Consider the following 22,210-nt stretch of genomic DNA (forward strand, 5'->3'; position numbering starts at 1 on the left):
CGTTTCAGAACGGTAGTTACCGTTTCAGAACGGCAGTTACCGTTCCAGAACGGCATATGCCATGGTATGTCAGTGGTCGCGACGGCAGTTACCGTTTCAGAACGGTAGTTACCGTTTCAGAACGGCAGTTACCGTTTCAGAACGGCAGTTACCGTTCCAGAACGGCATATGCCATGGTATGTCAGTGGTCGCGGTGGCACATGCCACAGGCCAATAAACGATCTCGGCCCTACTGAGAAAAGCTCCGCCGGAGGTGTGAGTTGAAGATACCTAGGACGGGGGCCTCCTCCAGACGTTCCCAGTTCACCCGCACTACTCGTTTGGGCTTACCAGGTCTATCCGGAAATTTCCCCCATTCCCTGATCCAACTCACAACCAGATGGTGGTCGGTTGACAGTTCCGCCCCTCTCTTTACCCGAGTGTCCAAAACATGCGGCCTCAGATCAGATGACACGATCACGAAATCGATCATCGATCTTCGGCCTAGGGTACTCTGGTACCAGGTACACTTATGAGCACCCTTATGTTCGAACATGGTGTTTGTTATGGATAATCCATGACTAGCACAGAAGTCCAATAACAAACGACCGCTCAGGTTTAGATCAGGGAGGCCGTTCCTCCCCACCACGCCTCTCCAGGTGTCTCCATCGTTGCCCACGTGGGCGTTGAAGTCTCCCAGCAGAACTACGGAGTCCCCTACTGGAGCCCCATACAGGACTCCATTCAGGGTCTCCAAGAAGGCCGAGTACTCTGAGCTGCTGTTTGGTGCATACGCACAAACAACAGTCAGAGTTTTCCCCCCTACAACCCTTAGGCGCAGGGAGGCGACCCTCTCGTCTACCGGGGTAAACTCCAACACCGCGGCGCTCAGCCGGGGATTTATGAGTATCCCCACACCCGCCCGGCGCCTCACGCCCTCGACAACTCCGGAGAAGGATAGAGTCCAACCCTTATCCAGGAGTACGGTACCAGAGCTGAGACTGTGCGTGGAGGTAAGCCCCACCAGATCTAACTGATAGCGCTCCACCTCCCTCACAAGCTCCGGTTCCTTTCCCCACAGCGAGGTGACGTTCCACGTCCCCAGAGCCAGCTTCTGCCGCCCGGGTCTGGTCTGTCGAGACCCCTGACCTTCGCTGCCACCCATGTGGCTGCGCACCCGAGAAAATGATTGAATGTAGGTTTGACCTTCCGCTCAATTATTGTCTGTTTGGCTTCTAATGGTGCTCACAGACCATAGAGTGAATCAATGGACACTCGATCAGAAATTGCTTCTTTCTGGATTGCTACAAAACTTAAGAAAACAACAAAAAAATGTTTTTGAACAAAAGTAATCCCCTTTAAAAAGCATTTATTGTATTTGTGTCTCTAAACTTACAAACAACTTGTCCTTCAAAGGGTTTGGGTCATAAAATAGTACTTCCCTGAATAGAAGGTGACAAAAAGTAAAAACTTCTCCAAGAAAGTAAAACAAGCAATGTACTAGGGGTGACCTCGAACCTTCGACGATGTGAATCTTCAATAGCAAAACATTTTGATGACTGTCTTTGTCGTGTCTGCAAAATTTAGTGTGTGTAACAGCGGGACATTCCACTGGGAAGATGGAGTTGGTAGATGAGTGATACCACAGAATTGCTTGGCTCCAAGAAGGAAAAGCCTTTAAGTTACACAATGTTTTATTGTCATTGTCTTCTCTGTGCGATTTGATGTATTATGTTTTTCTTCCAATAAATGTCCTTATTGTTTGTTAAACCCTGCTGTGTAATAGAGGTGGAACTATCCAATCATTTTATCTCGTAAGTAGAGCATATTGTAGACCGTAAGTCTAATAGTACACACCATATAAGGAAAAATAACTCTGAAGTCTGGCAGCATTTCGAAACCAAAATGTATCCAAAAAAGTATATGTAGCTATTGAACTTGCTCGAGTGAAAATGTTTCTCCCCTTCAGTACTATGTAGTGCATTTTTCGCTGTTCTGCTTATTTGAATGGTGCTGTCCCACCGAAATTGTACCGGGGGCGAAATAACATAATACAGATAACACTTGTTTTTACTTGTGAGGCTCAATGGATGAGCGCGAATGTTCATGAACCTTCCTACGTCATCTTTCGACGCGATCGTCCGTTGCCAGGCAACGGTCGACGCGATCGTCCGTTGCCAAGAAGGTTTGGAATTTTCGAACAGATTTATGTAGGCGGTACGATTTTTTCCCCCGGTACAATTTTGTTGTGACACTGCCCCATTTGTTCCCACACACTTGAAATGCATCATTCAAAAACATTAATAATTGTTAATCTGTCTAACGCGTCTACATTGGCTTAATCTATGGGGCTTTGTCATGTTCCGATGTGAACACCTTGCATGAGCTCTCCTTCACCATAGACAGAGACTGGACACTTTTTGATTTCATAGAAGTTTTACATGAATTACGGTATAATATGTTGGTCTATATTATTGTTTATAGGCTAATTGTAGCCTATATTTTCTGTCAAATGGAATGCAGGTGACATAAACGGACGCAAACATTGTCGTCATGTTGTAAAAAGGTGAGGCACAGCCTTGAGTTCAGACAGCTGTTGGAAACCTTGCTCACCTTGCTCATCCTAATTTAATATTTTCAACCGTTTGAGCCACGCAAAAGTCACATCAAATAAGGCATCATTGAGCCGGATATATTGAATAATAATAATAATAATAATAATGCATTTTATTTATGGGTGCCTTTCTTGACACTCAAGGTCACCTTACAAAATCAAACATCCATAGCAGCAAACAACAAACAACAACAACATAATATAACAGTGTACAAGAGAAAAAGAATGCAACTAACTTAAAGGGAGTAGGCTTGGGTGAATAGATACGTTTTCAGGTGAGATTGGAGCTGGAGTGATGGATGTCACGAGGCAGAGAGTTCCAGAGGTGGGGGGCTGAGCGACTGAATGCTCTTGACCCCATGGTAACCAGGCGGGCTGGAGGGAGGGTGAGCAGGATGGAGGAAGACGATCTGAGAGAACGGGTGGGTGTCTTGATCTGGAGAAGCTCGGTAAGACACTGAGGGGCAAGATTGTTGATGGCCTTGAAAGTGAGAAGCAGGATCTTGTAAATGATGCAGTAGGCTGAATTCTGATTGTGATTTGATAATCATTCGACGATATATCTTGCCTGGCGAATCATATTTGACTATGCAAAATCCTAGTCGAGGACACTAGGATTTTTGAGCCAAGCCCCTAGGAAGGAGAGTGGGACAATTCAGTTCAGAACACACAGACATACAGGCATTTGCAACACATACTACGGTAACACATAAACCACACAGAACTTACTTGCACTGCATGAATTTCCGAAGTCAAGAATCCGACACACAGATAAAACAATAAAAACATCCACCAAGGACACGTCATTGATCCAGAACCCAAAGCTCCTCCCTGAAGCATCATCGCTGCTCTGCGGGGAGCTCCAGATACAGATACATTATAGATTGATACAGTACTGATACATTCTCCAGACAGGCAGGTGGAGGGTTGACATGCTAAACCTAACCTGAGAGGGAGAGAGAGGGGGAGAGGGAGAGAGAGAGACTATGAGCAACTATGAAGCAAATGCTACAGGGCAAGAGAAGAGCGAATGGAAAGTACTATTTAGTCGTGTGCCACTGCCTCCATCTCCTCTGATCTAACACAGCTCATCTGTGTTGCTGTGGTAACCATGTCAACATTCTTGACATGTGGGATGATCACGTTGCGTAAAAGTTGTCTACCGTCCTCATGGATTTGGCCTTGTTCTTTTACCACTGTACATGTTAGTTCGAGTCACATACTATGCGAATCCACTCTGACACGTGGCTGTGTGTGGAGTTGAAGCAAAGGTCACATGTCATGGTGTAAGCGGTAAGCCAACATGTTGGTGTTGGGTTAGGGACAGTTCTGTATGGTGGCAGGTGGAACTGCATGCAGTTTCCAACCAACTGCCTGGGATTGATAAAGTACTATCTGATGTTGACATTGCTAGAAGTGCAAATCTTCTGTTTGGATAGACAAGCATCTGGCCATGCAATGCTTCTTTGATAGCTCTAAATACGACATGACGGATATGATGAAATGAATAATGTTGAAACATGGTCATTTTTTATGTAGTCAAAACATATGAAACAAACCGGGCAAATACAAAGCCAGCTTGCAGTTTAATGTAAGAAGAAGCTCTAGAAAAGAGAATGAACAGTATTGGGGCCATCATGTTGCAATGTTTTTCTCCTCCTTTACTTACTCTTGCTATTTGAAATTCCATCCCACCAAACAATTCGCCGTTGCTAACAACATAACGCCTCATACCTGAGCCCTTGAAAAGCCCACTTTACCCTTCTTTCTGTAATCGTCATTTACCAACCTCATATTCCTTTGTAAAGCATCATCTAATGTGGCGTGTAAATGTCTCCGTGCAGCGATATCGCCCCGGCTGACCTTCGACTTGGACTTGAACCGACGTGGGTTTTATGTGTGTGTGTGTCTCATTTGCTTACGTAACCTTGTCAGCCATCGCATTGTATTAACTGTGGGAGCAGATTCAACGGCCTGAGGGTACTGTGTATTAAATTCCAAAACTGGCCAGTATATCCCAGTCGAGCACAGATTCAGCAGCGTAGGAAGATGTCCCTCTCTCCTTATCATAGCAGACAAAGAAATTAAATAGTGATCGTCACTGCGTCAACGTGCGGGCTGGAATTACCTATTCTCCCTGCTACTTCCTCTTTAGTTTTCTCTACCTCGATTGTGCTTCTCTCCTGCCAACCATCCCCCGCAATGAAGTCATTATCTCTTTCACGCTCTCATTCCTCTCTTTTCTAATTCTCATTCTAATTCTCATTCTTCTCTTTTTTTGGTCACAAAAAGGTGTTTTAAATGATAGCTTTAATGTTGTTCAGTTTTTCCAGTTGTTCACGGTATATACTGTATATGATTTATTTTTGTAGTGTTATTTTGCTCTTCTCTTGTTCTATCCGTTGCGGCGAGACAAACCAGGTTTGGTCCTAACAGTAATGATGTAATCATTAGGCTGAACACAACACAGTGGATTATGCATGGCATGCATTACATCCACTGTGTTTGTGTTTCATTTCAAGGGTCAGTTAAAGTATAGAACGTGAAATCACTGCGGTGGTCCAGCCGGTCGGACCGGGGATCCGTCGAGGTCTAATACCTCTAAGTACTTGAGTGCCGCCTGCCTCCTGGCTGCCGCTGTGGCTAAAAGATTGACTATCGATAAGCGGTTTTGCACAAACAGCCTAGCCGCGGCCGGCCCTAATGAATGCCCTGTTGAGGGAGCCTCATAGGGCCTAGCCGGTGGCGCCAGGAGAAACGCAAGAAAGGAAGAAAAAATTAACTGCAGCAAAGTGCTTCACTCGCCGCTGGGAAAGGGGTTGGACTCTAAGAGGGGAACTCGACATGACTGTGGTAACTGGAAAACGTGTTGAAGAGCGGGAGAGTGATTTCATCTTCTGCCTGCCCCTTTTGTCAGCCATGGTCTCTCTGCTTCGTCCACTTGGTTGATGTTTAATAACCCAAAATGTAAATGTCGGTTGACAGTTTTCCTCATTGTACGCTTGTCCGAAGCAATTTTTCCTTAACGCTAATATGTGTGCCCTCTGCTCTCTGTGATCCCAGAGACAGCTGCTGAGCTGCATGCGTGGTGGGAACTGCCCCGGACCAAACGTCAGCTCCTCGCAGTTGCCAGGAGACGTGAGCTTCTTCGCCAACCAATTGGCTGTACCCACGGTGGAGTTTGCCTTTGAGCAGAGCAAAGACGAAGAGGTAGGCACCCCGAAACTCATTAGATGACCCATTATTAAAGGCTCCTTGTAAAAATCACTGCTTTCATTAGGAAACGACAAACGTAGTCCTTTTTTGAGAAGCAAATCCTTAAAAACCTCAACATGTACAGCATGGAAGAGAGATTGTGATGGGGAATCTGTGTAATTGTAGAAACACATTCATTCTGTTTATCATAAAGTGTTTATTATTGATGCATCAAAGCGAAATGATCAACTATATTTGGCTATTCCCTTGGCACTTTCACTTTATAAAATATGTAATGCACAGTGCAAGCCTTAAGTTAGAGTAACACGGTGCTTATTAAATTAAAGGCTGACATTAAAAGGCAAATTATGCTTTTAATTAATACCAAACAAAACTTCTTACCTCAATATGTGACCTTTAGTATTTCAATCTTCAAAATAAGCTGCCACGGCTTTCTGCTTGTTTAACTGTCAAAGTTTTAATGAGTTGCGGAAGCACGTCAGAGCGAGCATTTTGTCTGGACCGCTGACTTGATTAAGTTCTACATTTATTTTTATAACATTACCTTTCCCTCTCCTGGGCTTTCAGTGTGAGATGTAATCAGTGGAGTTCAGGTAAATGCCGAAGTAGTCATTTTTTTCCCACCCATTTCTCAAAACTGGCACATCCAATATCTGACTTGATAAGAACCATCTGCACCCTCTACATGGCTTTAACTATCTTTTAGTTACCGGTAAATATTTCATGGTAATATCCCAAATTTGGTTTGACACGTCTGGATATGGTTTGTGTCTCAAATCTGGCCGTGAGCACTGAACATTAGACGGAGGAATTATGCATGCCCTCCTGCTTTCCCTGCCATTAAAAATGCAATGTTTCTGTTTGTTTATCTGCCTCAAGGGGTGGAAAATGTGAGACTTTAGCCTGGACTCATGTCCCACTGCAGTATGATGGCGTGGGAATCAGGAGAACGTCAGGCATCCTTTAGTTGAAGTTGACTGGGAGTTTGTATCGGTTGAAAGCTCCCCTAAGGTCATCCTAAGCAACCGATCACTGATAGACCCTGCCTTTATTCATTCATTTTGGTTTGGTATGTTGTAATCAATCAAAGTGATTTGTTGTTCTGCTATCTGTTTAAAGCAGATAAAAAAATACAAATAAAACGAAAAGCACAAGTAAAGAACCTAAATAATAAATAGCATGTTAGGATGAGGCACTACTAAGTACCACGGCCATCGGTGTACTCAACAACATGGTTTGTCAAAACTTCTCTCCAGAATGATCAACATCTGTCCCCGGTGAATAGCAAGTGTAGATGCAGAAGCTGTCAAATTTCCAATTCCAGTTCCAGCGCCGGTTATTGCAAAGAAGTCCTTTGGCACTGGTGCTATGGATTTCTTTTTAACAGAAAAGTTTTTTGGCGGAAACAATCATGACAGTGAGGGAGTCGAGTCTTCAACTATGTTTTGATGAAAAAAACATAGTTGTAATTAAACAAAGACAAACAGGGGGAAGTAAGCCTTAATAGACTTGAGAGCCCATAAACAGGAAATGCATATTCACCGGGGTATCGACCACAGCCACCTGAATTCGTCCAGAGAGATTTCACTTTAATGATGACCGAAAATACTATTTCATTATCCCCATTCAGAGTGGCCTTCTGTCCCTTTTTCAAATGCCATCCCTCGTATCATGTGTCTGGGCTGTAAAACGCAGCAAAGCGGAGCCTTGTTAAGTATCCGTGGACACCTGTCATCGCCCCCACCACCCCCACGCCGACACAGGCACACACACACACACCCACTCCTGCGAGGCTGGGACTGATGAGTGGCAATGAAATGATAGTAAATTACGTTTGCATCCCTGCAATCCTCAGCACAGCTGGCAAGGCCAAGTACCCCTCCGGTGCCTCAAACGGTAATGACACCGGCAAGCCGTTGCGGAGGCCTAGGTCCGCCAAAGTGCGCACCCACACGCGCACACACACACACACACACACACACACACACACACACACACACACACACATATTTATATATATATATATATATATATATATATATATATATATACATACACACATGCAATACTGCAGAACAACACACACACTAGCACACACTGATAAAAAGGCCTGTCCTAAATAAGTCCATTGTAAGTGAGCCGTCTGAGTTTGTCTGTGCACGTGTGAGTGTGAAGATATAGAGACTGATGTAAAACAGAGCAGTGAACCAGGAGGTTAAATAGGGCCATGGTAAATTGATAGATAATTGTAATTGCTGCTCGCGGCGGTGAAAGTGTGAAGGAAGAGGAGGAGCCGGGCTATTGTTGCTGCGTAGTCAGATCACTGCTCAACCTTGGTGACTCGGGCTGCCCTTGCTGTGGCTGTTTGCCTTCTTTTGATTCATGTGGTATTCAATATCTGTCTTTCACTATAGTTCTATATTAAAAGTACACTCTTTGCACCACTTGCAACCTATGACAGAGTAACCCTGTGATTTGTCCCTTTGATGTCTCCTCCCTTTTCTATTTGTATTTTTTCTGTTGCCATTTTTGTCTGCCACGTCAAATCGAATTTGAATGAGAGAAATGCTTGTCATGTGGTGTTATGGGATGTTGTGTTTGAATATCGGTTTGAATAAATCGTCTATGTGAATATCTGTCAAAATGAAATCAATCAAAATGTGACTTTGCAGAGCGATGTTTTTAATACTGTGTAGGTGTGAATCTCACTCATTACTGATTACTGAAAGATGGGTGGTTTTTGGTTTTCCCAAGATTAGCTGCATCACCGACCCTGTTCTAGTTGAAACTGACCGCAGCTACTCATTGCTTCAAGTTGTCGCTTTGAATTACAACACAGCTCTGCTCGTAAGTGTGTGCGCGTGTGCTTGTGCGTGTGCATGTGTGTGGTCTTTTCAAAAGCATGTTCAAATGTCGTCCTCTTTTAAAATGCTATGTACATTCTAACAAAAAGTAGCACATTTCATACATGAGTGATTTACGACTGTCGCTGATACTACTGCTGCAACTACTGCTCCGACTAGCACTATTGCTAGGGGATAGAGTGACAATGCCAGAAACTGCTTGTCACATTATAGAATACATTGAAACTTAGATGAAATGAACACTTAGGTCATCATGTATAGCTTGGGGGTCCGCTTAAATCACAAGCATAGTCGGCCTGCCTTCTGCAACACATTATTTTTTCTGCCTGGTAGATTCATTCTTTATAATTCAGGCTCACACAAATGTAACACTATATCTTTAAATAACCATTAGTCCAAAATGAGAAATCGAAATTATTGAAAATAAATAATCAGCCATATTTTATATATATAAAATAAGTAATATTGTTATCCCAGCCAAGCCTGCTAACTGCAGCACCAATGTGATGGTGCCAGCTGTTCACTGAATATTTTGATAGACCAAGATGGGATACAACATTCACTGTCTGCATTTTTACCTGTCAATGCTGCACAGACACATTCTCAGGGATTATTTTAAAGAAACAATCTACAAATTGTGTAAACTCAGAGTATATTAAACGTGGCTTTTACTATTAGAATATTATAGCGTACCACTTAGAAAGTTGCAATTAGCCTTCCTTGTATAAAACCTAAATGTCATGTTTTACATTGTCTGCAAATTGCTGATGCTGCTGATTTATACATCAACGTATTAACATGATTTCAGATTTCTTTAACACACTGTATCACCACATGATATATTGGCCCATTAACCACTTTGACTGTATCACTGTGAGTAGAACACAATATAAAATGTAAATACATATGGATGGTTGGTTGGTTGGTTGGTTGGTTGGTTGGTTGGCTGGTTGATTGATTGATTGATTGATTGATTGATTGATTGATTGATTGATGTCAAAGGTTAAGAAACCGTAACAGTTCCAGTTTTGTATGTGATGTGTACTGTTTCACTATTGTCTAATACAGACTTTTGAGTTTTGGTTTAGGGAGAAGAAGCATTGGTTGACGTTTGGCATACAATCGATGATGGAAGGCCAAAAGGTCACTCTGTGGTTTGAGATGTTGGTCGATTTGGCTCGTGTGACAAACTGTTCATGTCTTAAGCAATTGTACTTTAGTTTAGCATATTCATTTAATTCCATTCACTCAGTGATTGTGGTTGGACATGGTTTACGGCGGATTAAATGAGGACTTCAGAGCCTGCGTCAACAGTGTCCGGATACACAGTGCCACTCAAATGCCTAATAAAGTAGTCCACCAATCATGGTAGCTGTTCCGGCCGTCCCCTGAATCAGACTCACTGACGTCTCAATGGATGAACTGCCATGTGCAGATTATTTCAAGTAGTCTAGCGCCATTTCTGACTTGTCATTCATTCTCCTTGGGGAAACCTTTTGTTTTGGTAATTGGTGCGTGATATATCTCCTTATTTTTGCCAATCTGACAAGCATAAACCTTAATGAAACCCCTTTCTATCAAAGCATGAAAAGGCTGAGTGAAAATATTACCAGTAAAGCAAATAGGCGATGGATTGTCATTTGCACGTGGTTTCCTTGCTCTTCTTCAACGCTGCCTCTCTGTCTGTCAAATGTAAAATCTGCAGACATGAGCTGGATTAACAGTTATTGTTCAATAAAGCGACTGGGGGCCAATCAGACAACCCACATCCTGTCAGAGGGGGACAATCACAACGATGAGGTGAAGACAATAGAAGTTAAGCTTCATATCGATCAGTTACTGACCCATTGAATGGGGGTTGGGGGAAAGCTACCTTTGAGAATGCCAATTAGAAAACAAGGCAGTGTAATATCACTACAGTATTGCCAGAGGTCTTGCAGCCACCATCAGTTATTAAATGACTCTGTCTTCTCTGTTGTGGCACAGAGGTGATGAAAGATGAGTTCCGTAGGGCTGCCTGTCATTGTGATTATATTCCTTTTGAATGCTTGATTGATCGAATACCACCTGGTTAGTTGCGCAACATATAGGTACAAATTTTATGCATGGAATGTCAAGAACATGGACACCCAGCTATTGCCTTTAATTACAGGGATACGGACAAACAGTCGAAGCCCAATCAGTGCCTGTTCACTGTGCTTCACAGTATCACTTGTATAATGGGCAGCCTTCTTCAGAATATGTGTCACAGGTGTGTAAGGCTTTTGCTGTTTGGGTCGCTAGGCTCTTCTTGAATGGCAGCTTCCTTAGGACAGCTCTGCAGGAGTGGGACTTTTTCTTAACGTGGAAGCACCGATGGACCACCTCGGGCACAATCTTCCCACACTGTTTAAATGCCAGGCCTACTGAAACGCTAGCATGAAAGACACTGTCATTAGTAACAATTCATAATTTGTGATTTAATGTTCATGTAAATTATGAATTTAATGAGAAAAATACATCACTTTGATCATATGTCTAAGCATTTCAATCATGATTTACAACATATTTTATTGACGTGTCATTAAACGGAAATTGATTAACTCAATAAATTCAATAAAGAAAATGGCTAAAAAAGACTTGCCTTTGAAAGGATTTTCATGAATTTAATAAAGAAATTAGGCTAATGGGAGTTTTAATGAACTGTGATAATCATCATTGAATATAATGAAGGTATATATACAATCTGTTTCTACATGCGCTCCTAGTACTACTACCCCAGTACTGCAACCTGTACAGTTATAGCCAATGCTTTGCACTGTTGTGCATTCAGTGAACATCAGGCCATGTCTTTGCTCTTGGTTCAGACAGCAGACATAAATCTGATGATGAGGGGGGGGATTCTCTAAATGCTAATAGTGTCTTTTTACAACCATGCGTACTCTTCATTTACCATGGCTCACCCTCCACCTAGAAATGAAGGGTGGTTTAGAGACACTTGTTTATATTCTGGTACTTTAAGGAAATAGGCTGGTAGATACTGAGACGCACGCTTGTACACTCACCTACACAGGACTAATTAAAAACAGTTCAACCTCTACAAAGGCAGTCATTCGTTTTTCTTATTATCGAGCTCAAATAGAAAATTGGGTTCAAAGTCAACATATCATAACCAAACCTGTCAAAGATGGATACTGTAGGAAAATAAATGAACCTCACTCTCATCGAGTTTATTTTCCTTCCTTCAGGCCTTAAACGATATCCATATCAAATATCTGCATATTACAGCTAGTGTTTCAAGATACTCCTGAGTTCTAACAACAAGTAAGAAGTCAGTAAACAGATCGGCAAAGATATTAAACTTTGATATAGAAACATTGATGATGTCTTGGAGTTCACCCAGAGAGCCTTGTTCCTCCCACAAATGGGCATGCATATTCTTTGTAAACTGATGTAATTCTTTCAATTGGTTTCTATTGATGTGTTTATACCATTTGGCAAACAGACTTGTTTATCCATAAATACCAAAAAAAGACACGCACCACTCGAAAATAAAATTGCTACGTTTTTATTTTTTCATGTGATGATTAAGAAAGTGATTTATTCCCCTAGTCAAAAATTAATTTACAATAAGAGTGGGGATCTTTGACCCTGCGTCACAAAGTCACTGTGTCACTTAAATGGAGGTGGATGACCGCTTTATGGCTCTATGTAGACCCAGCTTCCTACCAAGGACCCTCTCCTTCTGGGTCACTGAGCTGTGTGTGTGTGTGTGTGTGTGTGTGTGTGTGTGTGTGTGTGCGTGTGCGTGTGCGTGTGCGTGCGCGCGTTGATGGGTGTGAGTAGAACGAGAACAATGCTTACGGTGTGTGTGTATACTATGTATGTGTGTTTGAGCCTTTGTCGAGAGAGAATTTGTATCAGAGATATTCGGCAACCTGACCTGACACCCATCCAAAAACGGATCCACATGCCCTCAAAGCCATGCACATACCACATCATACAATGAAACAAACAATAGGACCAAGCAGGACCCCCGCCATGTGAGACCACCCTAGGCCATGAGCCCCGCCAGCAGCAGCTCTGTCATCATCCGCAGCGGTTCCACTCACCCCTGAACCCGTGGCTGCCGCGGCTCTTCCATAATGCCTGCTTGGCTGGGGTCGGGGCAGGACATCTCTCAGGCGCAGGAGCCAAGCCGTCCATCTGACTGTGGCTACTGGACTGGGTCCCAGCCGAGACAAACACACCCCCTCGCCCAGCACCTCCCTCGCAGCGTGAAGACACCGCTTTAGCTGTGACAATAACCGTTCATGGCCACCGACGCGGCGACAAACGTGCTGGAAACACAATCAGGCCTGTGAAAAGAGAAGAATACACCCCACTCCTCAGAACTAGAGTCAGATTCTGGGAGCCTCCAATGCGTGTCTACCCAGCATTCAACCTGATATGCTCTACGGTATTTTACAGTATTGGGCAAGATGTGTGTGTGTGTGTGTGTGTGTGTGTGTGTGTGTGTGTGTGTGTGTGTGTGTGTGTGTGTGTGTGTGTGTGTGTGTGTGTGTGTGTGTGTGTGTGTGTGTGTGTGTGTGTGTGTGTGAGTGAGTGCGTGTGTGGTTGCCTTTCTCTATCTGTGGTTGTGTGTGTTTGTGTACGTGTATGTTTATGGGCGAGTGCTCTAGATTTGACTAATTCATCCCCCCCCCACACACACACACACACTAACTAATGCACCCATGCCATTGGGTGCCTTTCAATTCACAGTTAGCGCAAAGCAAGTCCTTCAAGTGTTCTCCAGTTGTTGTGCTACAGTGACCGTGTGATCGCGTGCTCACTCAAGAGCTACAGCCATGGACGTAACGACTGAATACATGCAATGTGCCCCGACGGCTTTCTGCTGACTCTCAACTTGACTCTTCGCACCCGGCTAAGCAGAACTGACGTGCCAACACGCCACTCGTTGGATGCAATGTTGCGACTTCTGTCGGAGGCCATGGGCAATTGCTTGTAAAGGCACATTCACACACCGTATTTACGTCCCCGTCAATTACCGTAGTCGGCACACAACTGTGATGTGCGTGTCAAAAGGCTTCAGGAGTACAGTGGTGTATGGTGCCGAGGCTCGGCATACACTGTTTAGCGGGCAGGTCTACAAACACACACACTCTGACGCACGCATGCACACACACACGCGCACACACACACACACACGCACGCACGCACGCACGCACGCACGCACGCACGCACGCACGCACGCACGCACACACACACACACACACCTAAATATGCCCTTACCCTTATGTCCATGCATGCATACACAAACACACAGGCACACACACTCACATGTGTGCGCGAAAACACAGACACGCTCTGGGACGACGCACAAACACACTCCCACACTTACACACCGAGACCTATAATGATGGCCGATCAGTCAAATGATTGATGGGTTGCCATGGTAAACCATGGCAGGAAAACGGCCACCCCCTTAATGTGTTAGGTCTGGGCTATCTCTAAATAGCTCAAATAAATTAAAGTCACATAAACATGGATGTATTAAAGAATACACCCCAACAAATCATAATCCCCTTCAGTATCTTTCCGTGATGAACGCTTATAACACCAGGGTGTGTGTGAATGTGTGGCGCGCCGTCAGTGCAGCGGTCTATGTCTTCCTGCGAGAAAGGTTAAGTTCCCGGGACACAAATAACACCATGTGTGTGTGAAGATGTGTTGAGCTCCTGGCCAACGGTTGATTTGCTCCCGACAGGGTTAAGCTTTCTGGATCCATAGGTATAGCGCCAGGGTGATGGCCGCTGAGTAAACACACCCCACTCATTACTATAATCCTAAACCCGAAACACATTCTCTCTACAGCCTTTTTTCCAGTTCTGGGCAACTATAGGAAGATGGCGGTGCAACATTGTGGCCTCTGTGGAAGAGGAACCGTTCCATGAAAATATACATTGGGAAAACTATAAATATATATAATTCATATACTTATAAATGCTGTATTCCATTCCTGCCAAGGCTGTTTAAATAGATGCAACTGCAATCTACACACTGGAAACCTTAACCACTCATGTGTTGCCTTGGCCCATGTACCACGGATCATTGTCCCTGCTGCATTGTCCCTACCACACTCCAGTGTGGCAAACGGACCGAATACCTGCCTCTAGCAGTGTCTCTCTGTGTATTTTCATTCCATCTTTTGATGCTTCTTCCGATGTTAACAAGATACCCCAGAGTCCGGTGATGAAAAGCATCCACCCAGCATGACGCCCCCGCTACCATACGGTCACTGGGACTCCACGGTGTTCCCTGAACCATTGGCAGCTTTAGGTTTGTTACACGCACACAGCATGACTTTGAATTATTTCTCTATCTTGGTTTCATCAGACCAAACCCTTCTCCGCAGGGCCTTGACACGATTCATCTTGAGTCATGATCTTCTTTCCTGACGTCCCTCCGTAAAGACCAGGTGTACACAGAGCCCTTGATATGGTGGACCGGTGCAACTTCATTTGTCTTTGAGCCACTAACCTCTGTGGCTCCTACAAAGTGATTTCTCTCTGTGACTTCCTAGAGTTGTGTCCTTCTAGTTTCTTTACCTTTAGTTTGAGTTTTGACTTCTACCTTTGTCTCTGCAGCGCCTTGGTGATGGGGTTCAACTTTGAATTCTTTACTCTTGCCCGAGCCTTGCAAATCCAAACATCTTATATTATTTGTCCCATCTTTGGACCTTTCCATGTGTATATGTATATTAGTGAAAGCTTGTCCATTGTATTTCACCTCTGTTCATTGATATTCAGTCTTCGTGCTAAACCTTAGTGTTCCCTAAGTGACCAATTCCAAAGGAAAAGAACGATAACATCCGAAATGTGTTTAATCAGCACAAGCTTCGATTTTTGCAGAGCAAAGGGGTTAAATATTTAAGCGAAAAGCAGCTTGAACACTATACTTCAGTGGTGACCAGGTTTCCTCTACCTTTCAAGACTAGCATTATTCATGTATGGTTACCTCTGTATGTTGCTATAGGTACACTTGGACTATGTAAATGAAACCGGTATTTAATTTGTATTCTGAGTTACACCCTCTGTTCTTCGATAGTGCCATGGGATGAGACCTCTGTGAAGAAGGAGGTCATTTGCGATGTCTTTGTGCTATCCTCCAAAAGGTGCTTAACAAGAAAAGGAGCTGCATGGTTCTCTATTAGAAAAATAACGAATTCCATTACAACTGATTTGAACATATTTCTGTTCGACTTTGCTGTGAGTTAAGCAATAGACATAGACCCTTTTTTTGTGCCTCTGGAGAAAACCATTTTAACACAGAGTTATGCTTCAGTGGCTGTTACAGCACCGCAGGTTCAATAGAAGACGTTTGAGTAGTTGGCCAGTTCTTCAATTGCTGAAGTTGGATGCAAGTGGAGTACAATGTACAGCATTATCAAAAAAGCCAAATAGCCAAAGCTATCTCCTCAGGGGGGGGCAGAATGTAAAGAATTAGGAAACTACTAGGCAGTATCTGAAAGTAACACTTTGTGGCTTTCAATGGATTTCTTACAAAGCACACACCATTTCCCAACCTCTGCTGCTTCCTTCAGTGTATTCACCAAAGTTCATGAGAAAGGGATAACATGGACAAATGTATTGTTAACACACACATTTACTGTGGTGCACCATCACTGAATTGAACAAAAGTTATAGTCATATAGGATGTTCTCTGGTGTATCAGCACAAAGAACTAAATCTTCCCAGTGTCATTTGTTTACCTTCAGTCTATTTTGTAATGCCTGTCATCACACCTGACCAAAGATACCCACGAATAGTTAGGGTTATTTCAAAGATTGACATTTCATCACAGTTCTGGTGGATACAACTCCTACCACTTACTCTTTACACGGAAGGAGTTTGACGTTTTCGTTCAGAAGGGGTGCTATTAACCTCTGGCACTCATCAATGCTTGAACCTCAGTGGAAGTGGGTTGTAGAGGTCAGAATTCTAAGATTGCGGATGCAGACCCAGACGTTATTGGGGTTAAGGTTACATTTAGTTGACCTCTGTGCTTACAGTCTTGAGACTGTTTGTGTCACTCAGGCTAAAAACACACTGAAACCTGCAAAACGACTCCAGAGAGGGTCTTCTTGCACAACTATACATAGGCTTGTTGAGCAATGGCTCCACTGTTAGTAAGTGTGTTGCTCGTAAAGTAGAAATAGTCAAACTAATGGTTTCCACCAGTTTTTGTCATTGTCACCGATCTTATTGGACTCAGTCTCTTTGTCAATGTATTGTCACTTTCAGACTTGAAATTAAAGTCTTAAGGTGGTTTGATTTACAATGTGTAAGATTTACAAATATTTTTATTATTTTCATTTATTTTTTATCCGGAGTCCATCTATATACAAATGGTAACAATCCCATGAGTTACATTTCACCCTATACCTGATATATTATATTTTGAATTTTCACTCCAGTCTGAAGTAAAGCCTTTTGTTTACTTGTCGTTACTCCAGGGGCAGAGCGTTCCCTGTGTAGCTGAGTATAAAAAGATGGACATTAGCATACCCTACAACATAGTACTAGTGGTGCTCTCGCTTTGGTGGAGCTAAGTACATGCCCAGCGCCTTCGGCTGCGAAAAATACCTTGGTGAATGTATAAGAAAGCAAAGGAAGGACAAGGGGTTGAACCAGGTTATATTCTGGAAAATGTAAGAGGTTTCACAGCTGAGTTTTGATAAAACTCAAGTCGATGGGCTTGGGCCGCTGGTTTGTATTGAGTGAGTGCTGGCAACACAGCCAATGGGAGCGGCCAAAAATTGTTCACAATGCTGCTGTTTTTCTTATTCTGCCGGTTAAATGTTAACAACTAGCTGAACAGAGGCGGCAATCTTACACAATGTCATATTCAAGCCTGTTTTCTGCCTGATTTGATTCAGTGTTGCCAAAGGTCAAATACCCTCAAACTGAGGGGGTGTGTGTACATTGCACACTTCATTTTGGCCAAATTCCACATTCTTTATTCGCAGAATGTATTAATAATCCTTGTTTATGAGTTTCTAAACAAAATGACCACCTAACCCAGACAAATAAACCGATGTGGAATGAATGGCTTTATTAGACTACAGGAAGACAACTGGCACGCACACATCCATCCATATCAACTGACAGTGGTTGCCGTGTCGCAACATTCAGTTCCTGCTTGTCCAGAACTGCAAGGGTCTCGTGTGGTCCTCAACACCTCAACACCTCCTGGTCAAGGGGGCTCACCAGCGTCTCTTCTTCCCGAGGACCATATTTGGTCTTATGGTGCTGATTTTACTTTGAATTGCTTGCGCAAGCTTTATGTTGACGAAGTCCACCTTGACGAGGAGGTTTAGAGTCTATTAGATCATTTCAGATAATAATTGTATAGTTTAGAATACATTTAATGGAATCAATGTGAAGTTGTACGATAATTTAATCCTCCCTTTTAGTATACTCTGTTCGCCAAGCTTAGATGTTGTGGTGGTAACAATAGAGGCAGATGTATAACCCGAGTCCATAATTATAATAATTATAATAACAAAAAAGCGGAGGCATAATGCTTTTATTTTCCCATGCTGTTCCTGTTTGTTTTGCTGCCACTATGGCTAGAGAACCCTGCAACGATTTAGCATGAAGACTAATGACATTGGTAACCATGGAGGAGATCCTCAATCACACATCCATCCAGCATAGCAGCTGCACACTGTCGGTCGCCTTGGAAGCAGCTCCTGGTTATGCCGCCACACTCTGTGATGACCGAATGCTGCCGCTTGCATCTGTCTCTTGTTAGAGGCATGCTTTAATCAACGTCTGCCATACCGTCGGGACCGGACCTACTAGTGGGCGCTGCCAGTCTTAAGGGCATGACTAGCACAGCGACCTAGCGAATGGTCTAATGCGCACACATGGTTGTATACAACCATGTGTGCGAAAATGTATACAATGTATACAAATGTATACAATGGTACATATCAACACTATCTCACACAAGGACATAGGTGAAAACATGGACAAACACTTATATACACTTAATATCAAATTTAATCGAGTCTTGTGTTGAGTGCTAGCCATTGCGCTATATCTATTAGCATCAGGTGGCGCCAGCGGCTATGCGTCGTCGTCATCGCATCCACAGGTGAACAGCGCTCGGAGCTCAAGTGAGAGCGGAGCGAGGAGGCGCCAGCCAAGTCTCCTCTCCTTCTCCCCGAGTGACACCCAGTGGTGCTCTGCACCTCAGAGGAAGAAAGGGTGGGGGTAGCCCGCAGCAGGATTAATGACGGGGAGACAGAAGGGTGCCTCAGGGCTGGCGAGGGTGGGCGGGTTATAGACTGAGCGGAGGGCGCCCAGGGAAGAGGAAGGAGATTAAAGGAAGCAAAGAGACTAATGTGATCGGGGTGGAGGGAAACGCAGAGGGAGATATGCGCACCACCACGAGTTGAAGAAAGGACAGAGGCAGAGGGAGATGTGTTATGGATTGAGAGCATCAAGGTTAACGTCTTTACCTCGTGGGGGAGGGGAATGATGCCGATTGAGGAGGAATATTTGAATTGGACGTGCGTCAATTCGTCGTCATCGGCCCTTTGGCGCACAGTTTCCACGCTCCCCTTTGTTTTCCCCTGGCTTCTGTCACATTCAGGCCGGTCTCTGCACACTCCTCTCTCCTGCTGCTTGCGTAATGATCAGCAAAGATGTCACAGGCGCTGTGCCTCATGTGCCATGTATGCGTGGTATGTCTCTTAATGAGGATATCTCTGTGCTAACAGCAATATGGTAGCGGAACAGGTCCAAGATGCTTGCATGTGGCAATAAAAAAGAAATCGTATCCGTATTTATTTTTTAGCAGTTTTCTGTTTGTTTGGAGGTGTAGCCAAATTCTATGTTGACCCTTTGTTGGATTGAAGAATAATAATCATCATATCAAGAGAAAATATTTATAGGTACATAACAAGTTGCAACAATTACTTCCCTGTGCCATTCTTCGAATTTAGGGTTTCGATCCAAAGTGGCATACGGTTTTTTGTTGTTGTTATTTTTGTTGGGTGTCATTGATGAGCAAGTAGGGGTTAGGCATCTTCACGGATCAAGGATGCATGCCTAACTCATTAGCATTTATGTATATTGGGGCCCAAGATATTATCATTCTGGGGCCAAAATATTAAATTTTCTGCTTAGGTTTGTATCCCTCTACTATGATGCAATGCTAACTCACACATAGACACCTGGCCAAACTGCTACACTGTGTCTACACAGCTGTCCGGCTAATCAGTTGCTCTTTTCAGTCTGTGTCTCTCCTGCATCCAGGTCTCATAGTAAGATAGCATGTAGCTGTGAGCGGGAAAGCAAGTGGGTGCCAGTCGCTACGAGGCCATCTAACGGTCGTCTCTGGCTGCCGCCGTGGCACCGGAGGGGGCAAGCTGCTCTCGCCCAGTTATTGGGAACACTCTCACTGTGCTCCTCCAGTCATTGTATTTGAGATGATTTTGTTATTTCACGGAGGCAAAATGTCCCTCTGTTACCATTTTGTGGTGCGTTTATTTAACACTTATTCCGCCTCACTTTCGCTGCACTCTCTCTTTTGTACCCCGGCCTTTGCGAGATAAAGTCTTGATGAACATGTGGGCTCAAGCTGAATGTCATCCACGGTAACCGAACATGGTTTTATTGATGGGGATGAACATGGTTGTATTGCTGGGGAGGGTGTATTGACCTGCTCCAAACCACCAGATTGTCCGCCTAGATGATTGCCACTGCTCTTGGCTCATCCATTATCATCCCATCACTATCATGTCCTGCCATAGAGCCACAAACCTCCGCTGCTAACCGTAGTCATTTATAAATGTCAGAAGAGAGCCCATTAGAATAGGAGAAAGACTTATTTCATAAGATCGGCGAGGATCACATGCTTGAATGTAGTTGGTTAATGCGTGAGCAGCCCCTTCCTCTTCGATTATAATATGGAATCATTTAAACATGATCATTTCAATGAATGCATTGCAATACCACATTGCAATGGCCACTGCCATTTTGGGAGCATATGGCACTGGAAAGTTATGACAGTAGTAATCGCTATCAAGGGACATCTGCATATGAATGAAGAATCTGTCAGCAAAGGGACAATATTTTGGTATCAGAGGCATTCTGGTTTGGGTTTGTTGTTATTGACCTATCTTGTTTGCTCAGGCTTTGGTTGCATCTGGGTAAACAGTCCGAGTGAATAAAAACAATCACATCTCACCGTGTAAACTGGCTACTTGTGAAACATGCCGTTGGAGAAGATGTCTATCAACTCCTACTTGGAGGTGCTAATCTGACTGTAAACATTGTCCGGTGCGCAGAGGAGCAAGTCTTGGCCCAGACATCCGTTATCTGCCTGCACTGGAACCAGTTATATTGATCGTTCTACCCAGAGGTAAATCCCCATCAGACGATAGCTGATGCTGTCCCAGATTGTGTTGAAAGTAATGTTTTTTGGTCATTATTTAGTAAATAATCTTGAAATTATTTGTTATTACAGGGAGACATTTTGGTGTTTGAAACTTCCAAGGCATTCCCGATGCAAACCGTAGGAAAACAAACCACAGGTTGCGGTATATGTACATTGATTTAGGAATTGACAGTACAGCATCTCTATTTAATCCTCTCAGTATGGGAGAGGATTGCCAACAAAACAATGTTCCCTACCAGATCTCTAAACAAAATGCTTCTGGTTTGAAAGTGTGCCCCTCTGATTAGGGATGGGTATTGCCAGGTACCCCACAATTCAATTCAATTCCGATTCTTTAGGTCTTGACCCGATTCGATATTGATTCAATTCGATTTGATATTGACCCAATTGCGTCGATATCGATTCAATAATGCGTGCAGATGACAAAAATTCCTAAATATTATTTAGAACTAACCATTTCAAAATGAGTTAACCATTTCATTGTGCTTTAATTAGCAAAAAGGGAAACAACATTGTATAGTATTGGAATACAACATTGTATAGTATTGTTCCTGAGCTAAAGTTGAAGCATAAAAGTAATAATCATAACATGGACTAATGTAAAAGTGCATGTCAATTTAGGCACTCGGTTCTAGATTACAATGACTTTCTTTCTTTTTTTTTACGGAAATAATCGATTTCACCTCTGATGGCGTCTTTCTGGTGAGGCACGGCCGCACGCCATTGGGTTCCGCCGGTGCTCGGGGATCGGCTCTGACCCGGCGGTGCGCGCGGGGAGCGAGCAGCGGAGCGGCGGCGCGCTGCTCCGGAGGTTTGGGGATGAGAGCTCTGGGTCTCCATTGCCAGCCCCAGCTCCTGCCTCTCCCCGCTCGGGTGGCAGCCCCGTGGGCACGACGGGCCGCTCTCCCAGGGCTTATAGTGGGATCCCACCGGGAGGGGGGCGTGCCTCCCCAGCTGCTGTGGGGACGTGGCTTCTGCCCTGGCTGAGCTGTGTGATGCGTGCCATGGAGGTTCTGAGGGATTAGGGTCCGGAAACAACGACGGGGTTATTCATCTGGGATGCCTTTCCCTGATGGGGCCAATC

The 22,210-nt window shown here is 43.9% G+C and overlaps 1 protein-coding gene across 1 annotated transcript in view; it reads left to right on the forward strand.

Annotated features, from left to right (window-relative positions):
* LOC132468553 (inactive N-acetylated-alpha-linked acidic dipeptidase-like protein 2) overlaps positions 1 to 22,210 on the forward strand; it is a 128,464-nt gene that overhangs the window by 64,982 nt on the left and 41,272 nt on the right. Inside the window, exon 9 of the mRNA XM_060066281.1 lies at positions 5,657 to 5,803. Within this exon, the coding sequence (XP_059922264.1) occupies positions 5,657 to 5,803 (147 nt within the window). The remainder of the gene's footprint in view (positions 1 to 5,656; positions 5,804 to 22,210) is intronic.

This window comes from Gadus macrocephalus, chromosome 12 (genome assembly GCF_031168955.1).
Source record: "Gadus macrocephalus chromosome 12, ASM3116895v1".
Classification (NCBI taxonomy): Eukaryota; Metazoa; Chordata; class Actinopteri; order Gadiformes; family Gadidae; genus Gadus; species Gadus macrocephalus.